General features: G+C 46.6%; 1 protein-coding gene across 2 annotated transcripts in view; it reads left to right on the forward strand.

Moving 5' to 3' along the window:
* Nucleotides 1–12,946, forward strand: part of LOC306913475 (glycogen debranching enzyme-like) — a 49,758-nt gene that overhangs the window by 13,793 nt on the left and 23,019 nt on the right. Inside the window, exons 6-15 of one of the 2 annotated variants that reach the window (XM_079490147.1) lie at nt 3,198–3,379; nt 4,064–4,175; nt 4,345–4,480; nt 5,217–5,319; nt 6,660–6,757; nt 7,474–7,613; nt 8,414–8,601; nt 8,938–9,061; nt 11,696–11,859; nt 12,799–12,900. In XM_079490147.1, the coding sequence (XP_079346273.1) occupies nt 3,198–3,379; nt 4,064–4,175; nt 4,345–4,480; nt 5,217–5,319; nt 6,660–6,757; nt 7,474–7,613; nt 8,414–8,601; nt 8,938–9,061; nt 11,696–11,859; nt 12,799–12,900 (1,349 nt within the window). Of the gene's footprint in view, nt 1–3,197; nt 3,380–4,063; nt 4,176–4,344; nt 4,481–5,216; nt 5,320–6,659; nt 6,758–7,473; nt 7,614–8,413; nt 8,602–8,937; nt 9,062–10,273; nt 10,398–11,695; nt 11,860–12,798; nt 12,901–12,946 lie in introns of both variants that reach the window. The other variant, XM_079490148.1, reaches the window with a different exon arrangement.

Raw genomic sequence — 12,946 nt, forward strand, 5'->3', positions numbered from 1 at the left:
TTCTGACCCCTCCACGAAAAGGCCTCGTTGTCCTGACCCCTTATCCATCATTTATACATTATGGATAATTAGTGTGGACTAGTGTGTTATTCGTCTATAGTACTGTTGGTCAAATATCGGTTATTTTCTAATCGTGGTTGTTACCACTGTCACTTCATGTGCTTCCCATCTAAATTGATAGATTACTATTGTCCCAGTACTGTATGTCACAGTATACAGTATACAGTTGCATAATGACCCGCAGTCCTCATGCTCAGTAGTCCACTAGACCAGTTGTTCTCAGTGGATTCCAGGGATTCTCTGGTTTCCTCAGGGGGGTCTAAATAAGTCTGTAACTCTGACAGTTACAGACTTAGACCCATAGACGTTTCAGAAAGTATTTATTTAAAGACCTTTACGCCTCAGACAAAGACAACAAAATAATCTAATATTACATACAATTTAATATTAATCTACTTGTATGAGTCCTCTCTCATGATTGTATAAAATAGGAAACGACAAACGTGCACGTGCACACACTAGGGGTGGGACGATATGGGTACCTCACGATACGATATATATCGCGATATTAGGCCCTCGATAACGATACTATCACGATATTCGATATATTGCTGAAAAAAACGCTATTTCCGTGCTCGGACACAGGGAGGGACACACACATAGCTGTCTATAGTGGTTGCACCACTCAAAAACTAAATTAATACTCAATAAACTCCACCTTTGCCTCATACCCTCATCATAATACCTCACAAACACCACCAACTGACCATTATCACTGGTGTCAGACTGTCAGTGACTTGTCCACTGCTGGGGAAATGCATTCTGCAATTTGTATTCCCACAAAGCTGTTTGGACAAATCACCATCCAGTAATTCAGTACTTCTGGTTGCTGTGGAATCTGAGAGTGGGATTTGCTTTATTTTAGCTAGAATTTCCTCCTTTTCTAAACATGTTGTTCATCACTTCATTATGAACAACATTAAAAAAAAAAAAGGTTTTTTTTTCTTTTTTTTTATATCGATATTTTAATAATCAATATCGATTATTTATCGCGGGAGGACGTATCGATATATATCGCCATATCGATATTTCAGCACACCCCTAGCACACACACACCGCGTTCATGCACACACTACACGTGCTCGCACGCGCACAAACGCACCGCGTTCATGCACGCACGCAGCATTCATGTGTGTTGCTACGTGCTAGGCTAACGTTACTTTTTTGCTACTACAGTAGGCTGCATGCATGCACACACGCGCCGCGTTCATGTGTGTTGCTACATATGCCACTCACCCCTGGGGTGTTAACATCTCCAGTTCCCTGTGCTTTGCTGTAGTTTAGTAACTTTTGTAGCTGTTCCGACAGCCCAGTGCTTCCTACTCCACTGACAACCAATCACAGCGCTCCAAATTCCTCGAATCCCGCAGCCATCCTAGGAAAAAAAAACTTGCGTTCCGTTCACAGCATACAATTATATATCGTCTATGCCTCTCTCTCGCTCTGTAATTAGCAGGCGACAGTGCAACACTATCTCTCTGGCTCTCTCTCTCTCTCTCTCTCTCTCTCTCTCTCTCTGTAATTAACAGGCAACAGTGCAATACTATCTATCTGTCTCTGTTTGCACAACAGCGCCCCTACTGGTACTCATGAGTCACACATGAGTCACACACAAACATAGTCACAAACATGGGTGAACACAAGTCACAAACATAGGTGAACACGGACATTGCTGTTCCTTGGAGTGGTTGCACCACTCAACAAGTCACAAACATAGGTGAACACGGACATTGCTGTTCCTTGGAGTGGTTGCACCACTCAACAAGTCACAAACATAGGTGAACACGGACATTGCTGTTCCTTGGAGTGGTTGCACCACTCAACAAGTCACAAACATAGGTGAACACGGACATTGCTGTTCCTTGGAGTGGTTGCACCACTAAAAAAAAACAACATTTTGAAAATGGGTCAGAATGCGTTGTGAGCTTGTAGATCTGCATACGTGGTTGTTAATACTAGGGCGGCCCACAGTCTATTAGAACGCACGCTGTTGGCCTTTTGTCATCTCGTCATGTGTAAAGGGTCTTTCTGCACAGTCACCCTGTGTGTGTGTGTGTGTGTGTGTGTGTGTGTGTGTGTGTGTGTGTGTGTGTGTGTGTGTGTGTGTGTGTGTGTGTGTGTGTGTGTGTGTGTGTGTGTGTGTGTGTGTGTGTGTGTGTGTGTGTGTGTGTGTGTGTGTGTGTGTGTGTGTGTGTGTGTGTGTGTGTGTGTGTGTGTGTGTGTGTGTGTGTGTCATGAGTCCTGTTGTGTCAGACCTGGCTCCTTGGCAGGGTGACATTATGGTGTGGCAGTGTGACCAGAAGGTCACACATTCCCCACCTGAAACACTATCTAGACGCACACACACACACACACACACTCCCCATGTGAAACACAATCTGCACACAGGCACTTAGAGGAGACCCTACTGGTGTGTGTGTGTGTGTGTGTGTGTGTGTGTGTGTGTGTGTGTGTGTGTGTGTGTGTGTGTGTGTGTGTGTGTGTGTGTGTGTGTGTGTGTGTGTGTGTGTGTGTGTGTGTGTGTGTGTGTGTGTGTGTGTGTGTGTGTGTGTGTGTGTGTGTGTGTGTGTGTGTGTGTGTGTGTACTTGTATTTCACATGATAATCTAATCTGTGCAACGTCTAAAATGCATAGCTCCGTTACACAATGCAGTGTTTCCGCCCTTGGCCCCAAGTACCCTTTTTGCCCGACTACATTTTAATTTGAAAACGGCAGGAGGAAAATCATAGCTATGCTCAATATGATAGTAAGCCTTGCCAAGCCATGATGTCATGAGGCCCGGTCGAGCCATGAGGCCCATAGGGCAGGAGCCTATCTCCTGTTTCTGTAGCGTGAGGCAGCTTTGATGCACAAGTACACCCCCTGGACATGACGCTAGTATGTCGCAGGGACTTACCCCCAATCCAACCCTTGATGCTGAGTGCCAAGCAGGGAGGTATTGGGTCCCATTTTTAAAGTCTTTGGTATGACCCGGTTGGGGATCGAACACCCGACCTCCCCAGTCTCAGGGCGGACAGTCTAACCACAAGGTTAGGGGTGCCATTAATGCTACAAATGTCACCGTTTGTTGTTGATTATATTATTCTGGGATGAATGAGAAGAACAAACGTCTAACCCTTTCTGCGGTGTCCTCCCAGCGGCCAACAGCAAGTGGATTCGTCTGCATCCGGAGTGCGGGTACAACCTGGTGAATTCTCCCCATCTGAAACCAGCGTGGGTCCTGGACAGAGCCCTGTGGCACCTCAGCTGCCAGGTGGCCGAGGGCGAATATGAAGACCGGGGCGTGCCGGCGCTCATCCACACTGAACAACACATCAACGTGAGTCTACCTTGTCACCTTGGCACATAACTCTGAACAACACATCAACGTGAGTCTACCTTGTCACCTTGGCACATAACTCTGAACAACACATCAACGTGAGTCTACCTTGTCACCTTGGCACATAACTCTGAACAACACATCAACGTGAGTCTACCTTGTCACCTTGGCACATAACTCTGAACAACACATCAACGTGAGTCTACCTTGTCACCTTGGCACATAACTCTGAACAACACATCAACGTGAGTCTACCTTGTCACCTTGGCACATAACTCTGTGGTAACCTATTCAGGACTGAGGTCAGCTTCTACAAAATGTCTTCTAAATTCTAAAAGTGTTCTGTTTCTATTGTCATACATTTGGCCGCCGACCCCCATCGAAAATATTTGGCTCCAGGGACCTCCCAGAAGCAAAGATATGAGTTAAGAATGTTCACGTGGGCCTGGGCCATGGCTCAGTGGTCCAGGCACCTTGGCTGGTAATCCAGTCTGGCAGTGTGCCGCAGGTTCGACTCCCGATCCCGACGGCCTTTACTGCATGTCTTCCCCCATCTCTCTCCCCATTTCCTGTCAGCCTACTGTCTGTCCCTCAAATCAAATGCAATTAATCTCAAATAGTCTACTGATGACTTCATGTTTCCATCAGTGATTCAGTGTTGTCGCTCTCTCTCTCTCTCTCCAGGCTCTGCGGGGGGTATTGTTGGAGGAGGTGTACCCTACGCTCAAGTTGTGGGAGTTCTTTCAGGTGAAAGTAGAGAAAGCTTTGGACCTCTTCAGAAAGATGCTGCAAGCAGGTACACACACACACACACACACACACACACACACAGAAACACGTGCATGCACACACACACAGAAACCATATGACCTAATGATGAAGGATTTAAGCGCGCGCGTGCGTTTGTGTGTGTGTGTGTGTGTGTGTGCGTGCTTGTGCGCGTCCTTGTCTGCGTTCCTGTCCAGGCGGTGACACTGTGAGGTCCAGTCCTCCTCGTCATGAGGGGGCGCCACTGCTGAAGGTGATCCAGGACCCTCACTACCGTCGTTTTGGAAACACTGTGGACATAACCTCTGCCCTGGAAATGTTCACGCCACACAGGTGAACCCTCTCTCTCTGTCACGCGCTACTGTAGTTGTAGTTCCATCGGGCAATTTGTAGTTCAGTGACGTGGTACAATTAGGGTTGCCAACAACTATCTGAAACTCGCCCGGCTAATCGATTAATACAAAGACAACGTGGGTCAAGTTTACTATGTTTTGAAAGTAGGTGTAGGTGGTTACAAACCAGGGACGTTAAGACAAGCTGAATCTAACTATGCACTGATTGCCAGGGACGTTAAGACGAGTTGGAAAAAAAATCCATATTTTCTAATCTGGTGTGCAGGTGATGACATGCACATGACATGCACAATATAATTACATTTTCTTTCTTTTATCCCATTATAAAATGGGCTAAAATGGCACCCAGGACCAAAACTGGTGTCCACCCCCTGGCACTGAAAGAGATCATTTATTAAGTATGATTATGTACATTGTATGAGCTGTTTGAATTGAGATGTGTGTCATTGATTGACTCCCAGAAATTAAGTTGAGTCCCCTATCAGTTCAATGAGGGACATGAGAGCCAATTCCTTATTTCAAGGGAACTTTACACCACCCACTGCTGTAACCGGGTAAAGGGGTACTCCGATTCAGAAATCAGGGAAAGGGGTACTGAAGCCAGAAACGTTTGAGAACCACTGCTATAGAGTAACTTGTCCGCATCTCTCACTAACTTGTGTGCGTGTGCGTGTGCGTGTGTGTGTGTGCGTGTGCGTGTGCGCGTGTGATAACAGCAACAGTCCATCAGACATGCAGGAGTGCTGCAATCGGTTCAAGAAGACACTGGAAGAATTGAACGCAGAGCGCCACAGAGAGATGAACTACCACGCTGAAAAGGTGTGTGTGTGTGTGTGTGTGTGTGTGTGTGTGTGTGTGTGTGTGTGTGTGTGTGTGTGTGTGTGTGTGTGTGTGTGTGTGTGTGTGTGTGTGTGTGTGTGTGTGTGTGTGTGTGTGTGTGTGTGTGTGTGTGTGTGTGTGTGTGTGTGTGTGTGTGTGTGTGTGTGTGTGTGTGTGTGTGTGTGTGTGCTGTGCTTACTATTATTCAAAGTTTTCTTTTTATGAAGCATGACTTTATTTGTACATCACATTTCAACATCATACTCTCTCCCAATCTTCGCCGTAGTCTGAAAACCTGCCTCTTCAGACTCCATCTTAGCCCATAGCACTTGCCCTAGCCTCGACGACCTTACAGGCGTATGCAAAGGCTAAACTTATGTAATTTACAGTAGACAGCATTTCATGTAGACATAGCACTCTATTGTGTATACTCATGGTTTCATTTTACAGATATTCTACTGTTAGACGGATGATAGTGTCTTAGCTTAGTTATGACTCTTGATGACTATTTCTAAATGTATTTGATGTATTACCATGTGTTGTTCTTGCTTATGTAAATCGCTCTGGATTAAGCTTGTCTGCTAAATGCCTGAATTCTAAATTGTTTCTCAGTTTTCGGGATGTGTTGTTCCAGACTATATATAGCATTCGGATATTGTGGAATAGTTGTCTACACAAGGCTAGTGCTTTATAAACCAACAGTAGGGGGCACGGTGGCACAGTTGGTAGTGCTGTCGCCTCACAGCTAGAAGGCCCTGGGTTCGATTCCCGCTCGGGGCACTGTGGGTGCTGGCGGCGTGTTTCCTCCTCCGTGTCATCAGTGCCCATACCCGTGGCGGGGTTGGCGAAAGGGCCTTTCTGTGTGGAGTTTGCATGTTCTCCCCGTGTCCCCTAGGGTAGGTACCCTCACAAAAAACATGCAATAATCCTGGTCTCTAAACTGCCTCCCCCTGGCCAGCCGAGGCGCCTGATGGAGGGGAAAGGAACTGGTTGGAATAACGTGTTCCTTCCACGCGCTACGTCCAACCAGGGAAATTCCCCCCTGTCAGGTGTAAAGGAGCAACTTGGACACTCAGGCATGAAGGAAGCATGAGTTCAAGTCCGTTGCTCTCCCCATGTCCCCCATATATGGGGACTAGGTTGGCGGAGGGTGTGTAGAACCCAGGATCACATTAGATAATTGACACAGGGGTGACAATGGGTTACAAAATCGTGGGATAAAAATTATAAAAAATAAAATAAACCAACAGTAGCATTTTAAACCGTTCAATGCTCAATAAACCAACAGTAATATGTTTTTGAATGAGTGAATATCCCAACCTTTCTTCCCCCCATCTCAGGCCATCAGTTGCATTGTGGGAACTATAGTTTATGAGCGCACTGCAGAGCACGGGCCTAAGCTAGGAGCTGTCACCATGGAGGACCCTCTAGTCACAAGGTACATGTAGCACGCTCTACTAAAGGCAACGTTATACTTAGTTGAACACCGGTGTTGTTGATGTGAATACCGTACGTGTCACCATTATTCCATAATCACCGCAGTTATATGATCTGACAACACCCATATTTCCAACATACTTATTGTTTATGAGAATGCCAAATTATACTGTTTAGTTGTTGTTGTTTTTGTTGTTGTAAGTGATTATATTTTGGTTAAAACAAAAAAAGTCATATTGTTAACACCCCGATCGCCCGGGCCGGGGTTATTTAATCCATTAAATCATAGCGCCCGGCGATTTATAGTAGCGGAGCACTTTTACCGGATGTTATCCCAGATGTGGCTGTAGCAGCTACTATAGAAACACTCTAGAGTCGATCGACAACAACGGGAGGTATGATTAAATCTACCGCAACTAGCGACGGGACCATGGTGGGCAGTCTAATACATGGTCTTTGCTAAGAATTAGACGTTATGATTTAGTTCAAGAGTTATTAACGTTGGCTAAACAGGGGGGGGACATTTTCGATGACATCCCACTGTTGCGCAACATCGAGTATTGCGCAACAGGCACTCCCAGGCTGTGGAGCGATGCGATCGGTTTTGATATCAATAACCTCCGTATTTTTGATCAATCTTCGTCCTGGGCGCTGGGTGTTAAAAAGTTGCAAAAAGTTACACTCTATAGCAATGAATGATGATGTATGTCCCTGCAGGTATTTCACCTTCCCCTTCGATGAGATGACCTTTGACCAGGAAATGCATCTGATTGGCCAGGCCGACCAGGCGTGTCACTTCCTGGCCCACAACGGCTGGGTGATGGGAGACGACCCGCTCCGAAACTTCGCTGAACCAGGTGACCACACAGGATGTGCATGCACACGCACGCACGCACGCACGCACACACACACACACACACACACACACACACACACACACACACACACACACACACACACATAATTATCTATTGTTGTGTCACATCAATTTTGCAATGGCTATGATGTTGTGTTGGCCTTTATTGCGTTATATTCTTCCTGGCACAAAAGGAGGATATGAATGACAACAAAAACTAAATAAACCAATTATTATTTTTTAAACATCAGTATCACATATTGGTGCATCCTTGGTCCATTTGGTTAGATAATTCCTTCATTGAATGTATTAATTTACTGTGTGGATATGGTTGTCTTCATTGATATTGAAGGAGCATAAACGCACCAGTAGGTGGTGCCAGTAATCAACATTTTTGTCATTGCACCTGAGTCAAAAACGGCTAACCCATTTAGACCTGGAACGCATCTGTGTCGCCATAGCTTTTAATTTGAACCATTCTTTTAAACTTTAGCTGTTGAAATCTACAAGCTCATAGCGCGGCACCGAGTGCCGCACTACAAGCTTGTAGATCTGCTATTTTTGAAAAATTGTGAAAATGTGGCGCAAATCTTTGAATATATATTCTTTCACAGCAAACGTTTATAACGCTTCTGGGGAGTCCCTGGAACAACATATTTTCAGATGTGGGTCGGCGGCCAATTACATATAATTCTGGGGGTGCTTGCCATGAAACAGTTTGAGAACCACTGACATAGAAACATAGGTTTTTCAGAAAACCCTTCTTAATGGATGAACTCCTCTCCTCTCCTCTCCTAACAGGGTCTCATGTGTATCTCCGTAGAGAGTTGATATGCTGGGGCGACAGCGTGAAGCTGCGCTACGGCGACAAGCCAGAGGACTGCCCCTACCTGTGGGCTCACATGAAGAAATACACGGAGATCACCGCCAGGCACTTTGCAGGCGTCCGACTGGACAACTGTCACTCCACCCCTCTGCACGTGGCCGAGGTACGCTATACCGTCAGTCAGCAGCCAATCAGGAGCTTTGATTGGTAAAAAGAAATAAAAATAATAAGACTGGGTTAAAAACCGGGCGATATTTTGTTGTTTTGGAAATTAATGGTCGGTATGGCTGAAAGATCAACCGAAGATGTATCGACCATAGTGGAAACAAGCAATCAACCAACTGATAATGTAGACCAAATAACCAGCTTAATAACCAAAGTGTGTGTGTGTGTGTGTGTGTGTGTGTGTGTGTGTGTGTGTGTGTGTGTGTGTGTGTGTGTGTGTGTGTGTGCGTGTGTGTGCGTGTGTGCGTGTGCGTGTGTGTGCGTGTGTGTGAAGGCAATGCTAGCGGCAGCCAGGGTGGTCAGGCCCAACCTGTACGTGATCGCGGAGCTGTTCACGGGTAGTGAGCTCGTTGACAATGTTTTCGTGAACCGCCTGGGCATCACCAGTCTAGTGCGAGGTAACGCCCGAGCCTGCCATTCTGTAATGACGTGGTGCTGGCGATGACGTGGCACGCTGTGTGGCTTTGCGGGGCGATGCACGATGCATTAAGACGATATGCAACTCTCAACATGGTTTAACCCATTTTGACCTGGGAACGATTCTACAAATGCCTTCTAAATCCTAACAGTTTTCTGAAAAAGCTATGTTTCTATGTCAGTCGTTCTTTGATTTTTCAAAAATAGCAGACCTACAAGCTCGTAGCGCGCCACTCGGTGGCGCGCTATGAGCTTGTAGATCTGCTATTTGTCAATAGCTAATGCTATTTTTCAATAGCTAAAGCATAACATAATGCTAACACCAAAAGGGGTTCCCGCCCCATGGGATTAACCACTTAAACAAGTAGTAGCCTACAGCTAGTAGCTACAGTAAGTAGTATCTACGTTTAACTAGTAACTGAGTAACTAAGCAGTAACTAAGTACAACTATTATCTAAGTACTGACTATGTACAACTATTAACTAAGTACTGACCTATACAACTAGTAACTAAGTACACCTGGTAACTGAGTAACTAAGCAGTAACTAAGTACAACTATTTAGTACTACTGACTAAGTACAACTAGTAACTAATTATACTAAGCAGTAAGTAAACAAGTAACTAGGTAGTAGGCCTATCTAAGTAACTAACCAAGCAGTTATTCAACTATGTTGTACTTGACCACTTATACATTTAGTTGAGCTGCACCAGGTTCCCTCCCTTTTCCCTCTCTACACCAAATCTCTTCGGTGAGGCAGATCGAAGCTATTTTGGTGACCACTCTGGAATAGGCTTATTCATGTGGTTTATCCCATATTATGCATCCGTTGGAGAATGTGTATGACACTGAATATCTCTTCTCTCTTTCTTTCCCCCTTTGTCTTGTTTACCCATTTCTCTTATGAATTTACTCTCACCAAACTTTGTTTCTGACAAATCATCTACTTTCATTTCAACTACCCCCCCCCCCCCCCCCTCTCTCTCTCTCTCTCTCTCTCTCTCTCTCTCTCTCTCTCTCTCTCTCTCTCTCTCTCTCTCTCTCTCACTTTCCATGTCTCCCTGCATCTTGTGCTGTTCTTTCTGCACCCCTGCATGCTTTCTCTCCTCCTCTCCTCCTCTCTGCCTCTCCTCCTCCCTGTGTGTGTGTGTTTTCACTGCCCCCATTGCTGCATGGTGTGTGTGTGTGTGTGCAGTACATGCTGGAGCAGGCTCGTGCAGTCAGGCCTGACCTGTATGTTGTTGCTGAGCTGTTCACGGGCAGCGAGGAGCTGGACAATGTGTTTGTCACCAGACTGGCCATTACCTCACTCGTCAGAGGTAAGGGCACAGACACAGAGAGTGACAAGTATCTAAGTATAGGTCTGCTAAAGCAGGGGTTCTCAACCCGTGGGTCGCGACCAAGGGGGCAGGCAGACTTTCCAACGTTGAAGCTCTGGGTCCTAGTGGTAGGAGGAGGGACTACAGGCGGACCCGTGGATTCATGACCGGGAAACCCCGTGCAGCTGGGCTTTAACGTTGAGCGCTCGGTTGCCCTACGTCACTCACGACCTCAAAGTTGTGGTCCTGGGAGGGACTTCCGGCAGTCTTCCGGGTGCTTCAAAACGCCACTGAGCAACTTCCACTGACATGAATAGCTGGGGGGGCGGAGCTTCGCGCCAGTTCAGTCTCTATTATATATATACTCTATGGTCGCGACCCCTCGGGGGGTCGCCAAATTATTTTAGGCCGGGGGTCCCCAAATTATTAAAAAAAAGAAAAGAAAAAAAAAGATTATTATTTTCACGATTTTTCAGAAATAGCAGACCTACAAGCTCATAGCGCGCCACTCGGTGGCGCGCTATGAGCTTGTAGATCTGCTATTTTTCAATAGCTAAATTATAACACCAAAAGGGGTTCCCTTTGGTGTTTTAAGGGGTGCTTAAAACACCAAAAGGGGTTCCCGCCCAAAATGGTTTAAGGTTATTGTAGCAGTCAATTTATATTGGGGGTCGGGAGAGGGCGGGGCGGGGGTCCCGAGACATTGCCAAAGCATTTCCGGGGGTCCCTGGCCAAAAACGTTGAGAACCCCTGTGCTAAAGTACTGTACTACAAGTTCTTACTTTAATCTTTGTTGATTTTTCAATACCACAGAGCCAAACCACAGAGCCAAACATTGGACTATTTTCCTCTGCCACAATAGAGGGTATGCACGTGAGATCATCATCATACCCGGAAGTTATGTGGGAACGCCTACTGACTTAGTGGCAAAAACCGACTTTTCTGGCCTTGATAACACATACATCCAAACAGAAAAGTCCTATCTGATTGCATTAAGCGATGTTAAATTCACTTTGCCAAGTCACTTTTAATTTATTTGACCGTTTTAGTCACACGTTACTTCAGAGAATTTGATTGCTATTACAAAGCATACAGTAACCATTTAAGCTCTTATTTTATTCTTCATTAGGAAGTAGCAGATCTACAAGCTGCCAACGAGTCTAGCCCATTCTGTGATCAAACAGAGCGGTAGTATATATGCCGTTGTGAAATCAGTGTTCAAGACCTGTCTGTCTGTCTGTCTGTCTGTCTGTCTGTCTGTCTGTCTGTCTGTCTGTCTGTCTGTCTGTCTGTCCCAGAGGCTATGAGTGCAGGGGACAGCCACGAGGAGGGCAGGTTGGTGTATCGGTTCGGAGGTGAGCCGGTGGGGTCGTTCGTCCAGCCCAGCCTGCGGCCGCTGGTCCCCTCCGTCGCCCACGCCATGTTCCTGGACGTCACCCATGACAACCAGTGTCCCATACAGGTAGCTGCTACTGTCCCCTCCCTCTGTCACCATGACAACCAGTGTCCCATACAGGTAGCTGCTACTGTCCCCTCCCTCTGTCACCATGACAACCAGTGTCCCATACAGGTAGCTGCAACTGTCCCCTCCCTCTGTCACCATGACAACCAGTGTCCCATACAGGTAGCTGCTACTGTCCCCTCCCTCTGTCACCATGACAACCAGTGTCCCATACAGGTAGCTGCAACTGTCCCCTCCCTCTGTCACCATGACAACCAGTGTCCCATACAGGTAGCTGCAACTGTCCCCTCCCTCTGTCACCATGACAACCAGTGTCCCATACAGGTAGCTGCAACTGTCCCCTCCCTCTGTCACCATGACAACCAGTGTCCCATACAGGTAGCTGCAACTGTCCCCTCCCTCTGTCACCATGACAACCAGTGTCCCATACAGGTAGCTGCAACTGTCCCCTCCCTCTGTCACCATGACAACCAGTGTCCCATACAGGTAGCTGCAACTGTCCCCTCCCTCTGTCACCATGACAACCAGTGTCCCATACAGGTAGCTGCAACTGTCCCCTCCCTCTGTCACCATGACAACCAGTGTCCCATACAGGTAGCTGCAACTGTCCCCTCCCTCTGTCACCATGACAACCAGTGTCCCATACAGGTAGCTGCAACTGTCCCCTCCCTCTGTCACCATGACAACCAGTAGTGTCCCATACAGGTAGCTGCAACTGTCCCCTCCCTCTGTCACCATGACAACCAGTAGTGTCCCATACAGGTAGCTGCAACTGTCCCCTCCCTTACACCCACTTTTTTTTACTTACTTATATACAAATATATACAAAATATTCTCAGATGGGTGGGCCCGCAGCCATATAATTTGAGGGTCCCTGATGTGTTAAAGGTTTGAGGACGACCGGTCTAATAACATTGTGTCACTGTGACATTGTTGCAGATTCGCTCCGTGTTCGACTCTCTGCCCAGTTCTGCTATCGTCTCTATGGCCTGCTGTGCTACAGGCAGCACTAGAGGATACGACGAGCTGGTGCCTCATCAGGTAACACAAGACAATAACAGACAATGCAACCATGTTAAGCTCTTAC

This window comes from Electrona antarctica (assembly GCF_951216825.1).
Source record: "Electrona antarctica genome assembly, chromosome: 20".
Classification (NCBI taxonomy): domain Eukaryota; kingdom Metazoa; phylum Chordata; class Actinopteri; order Myctophiformes; family Myctophidae; genus Electrona; species Electrona antarctica.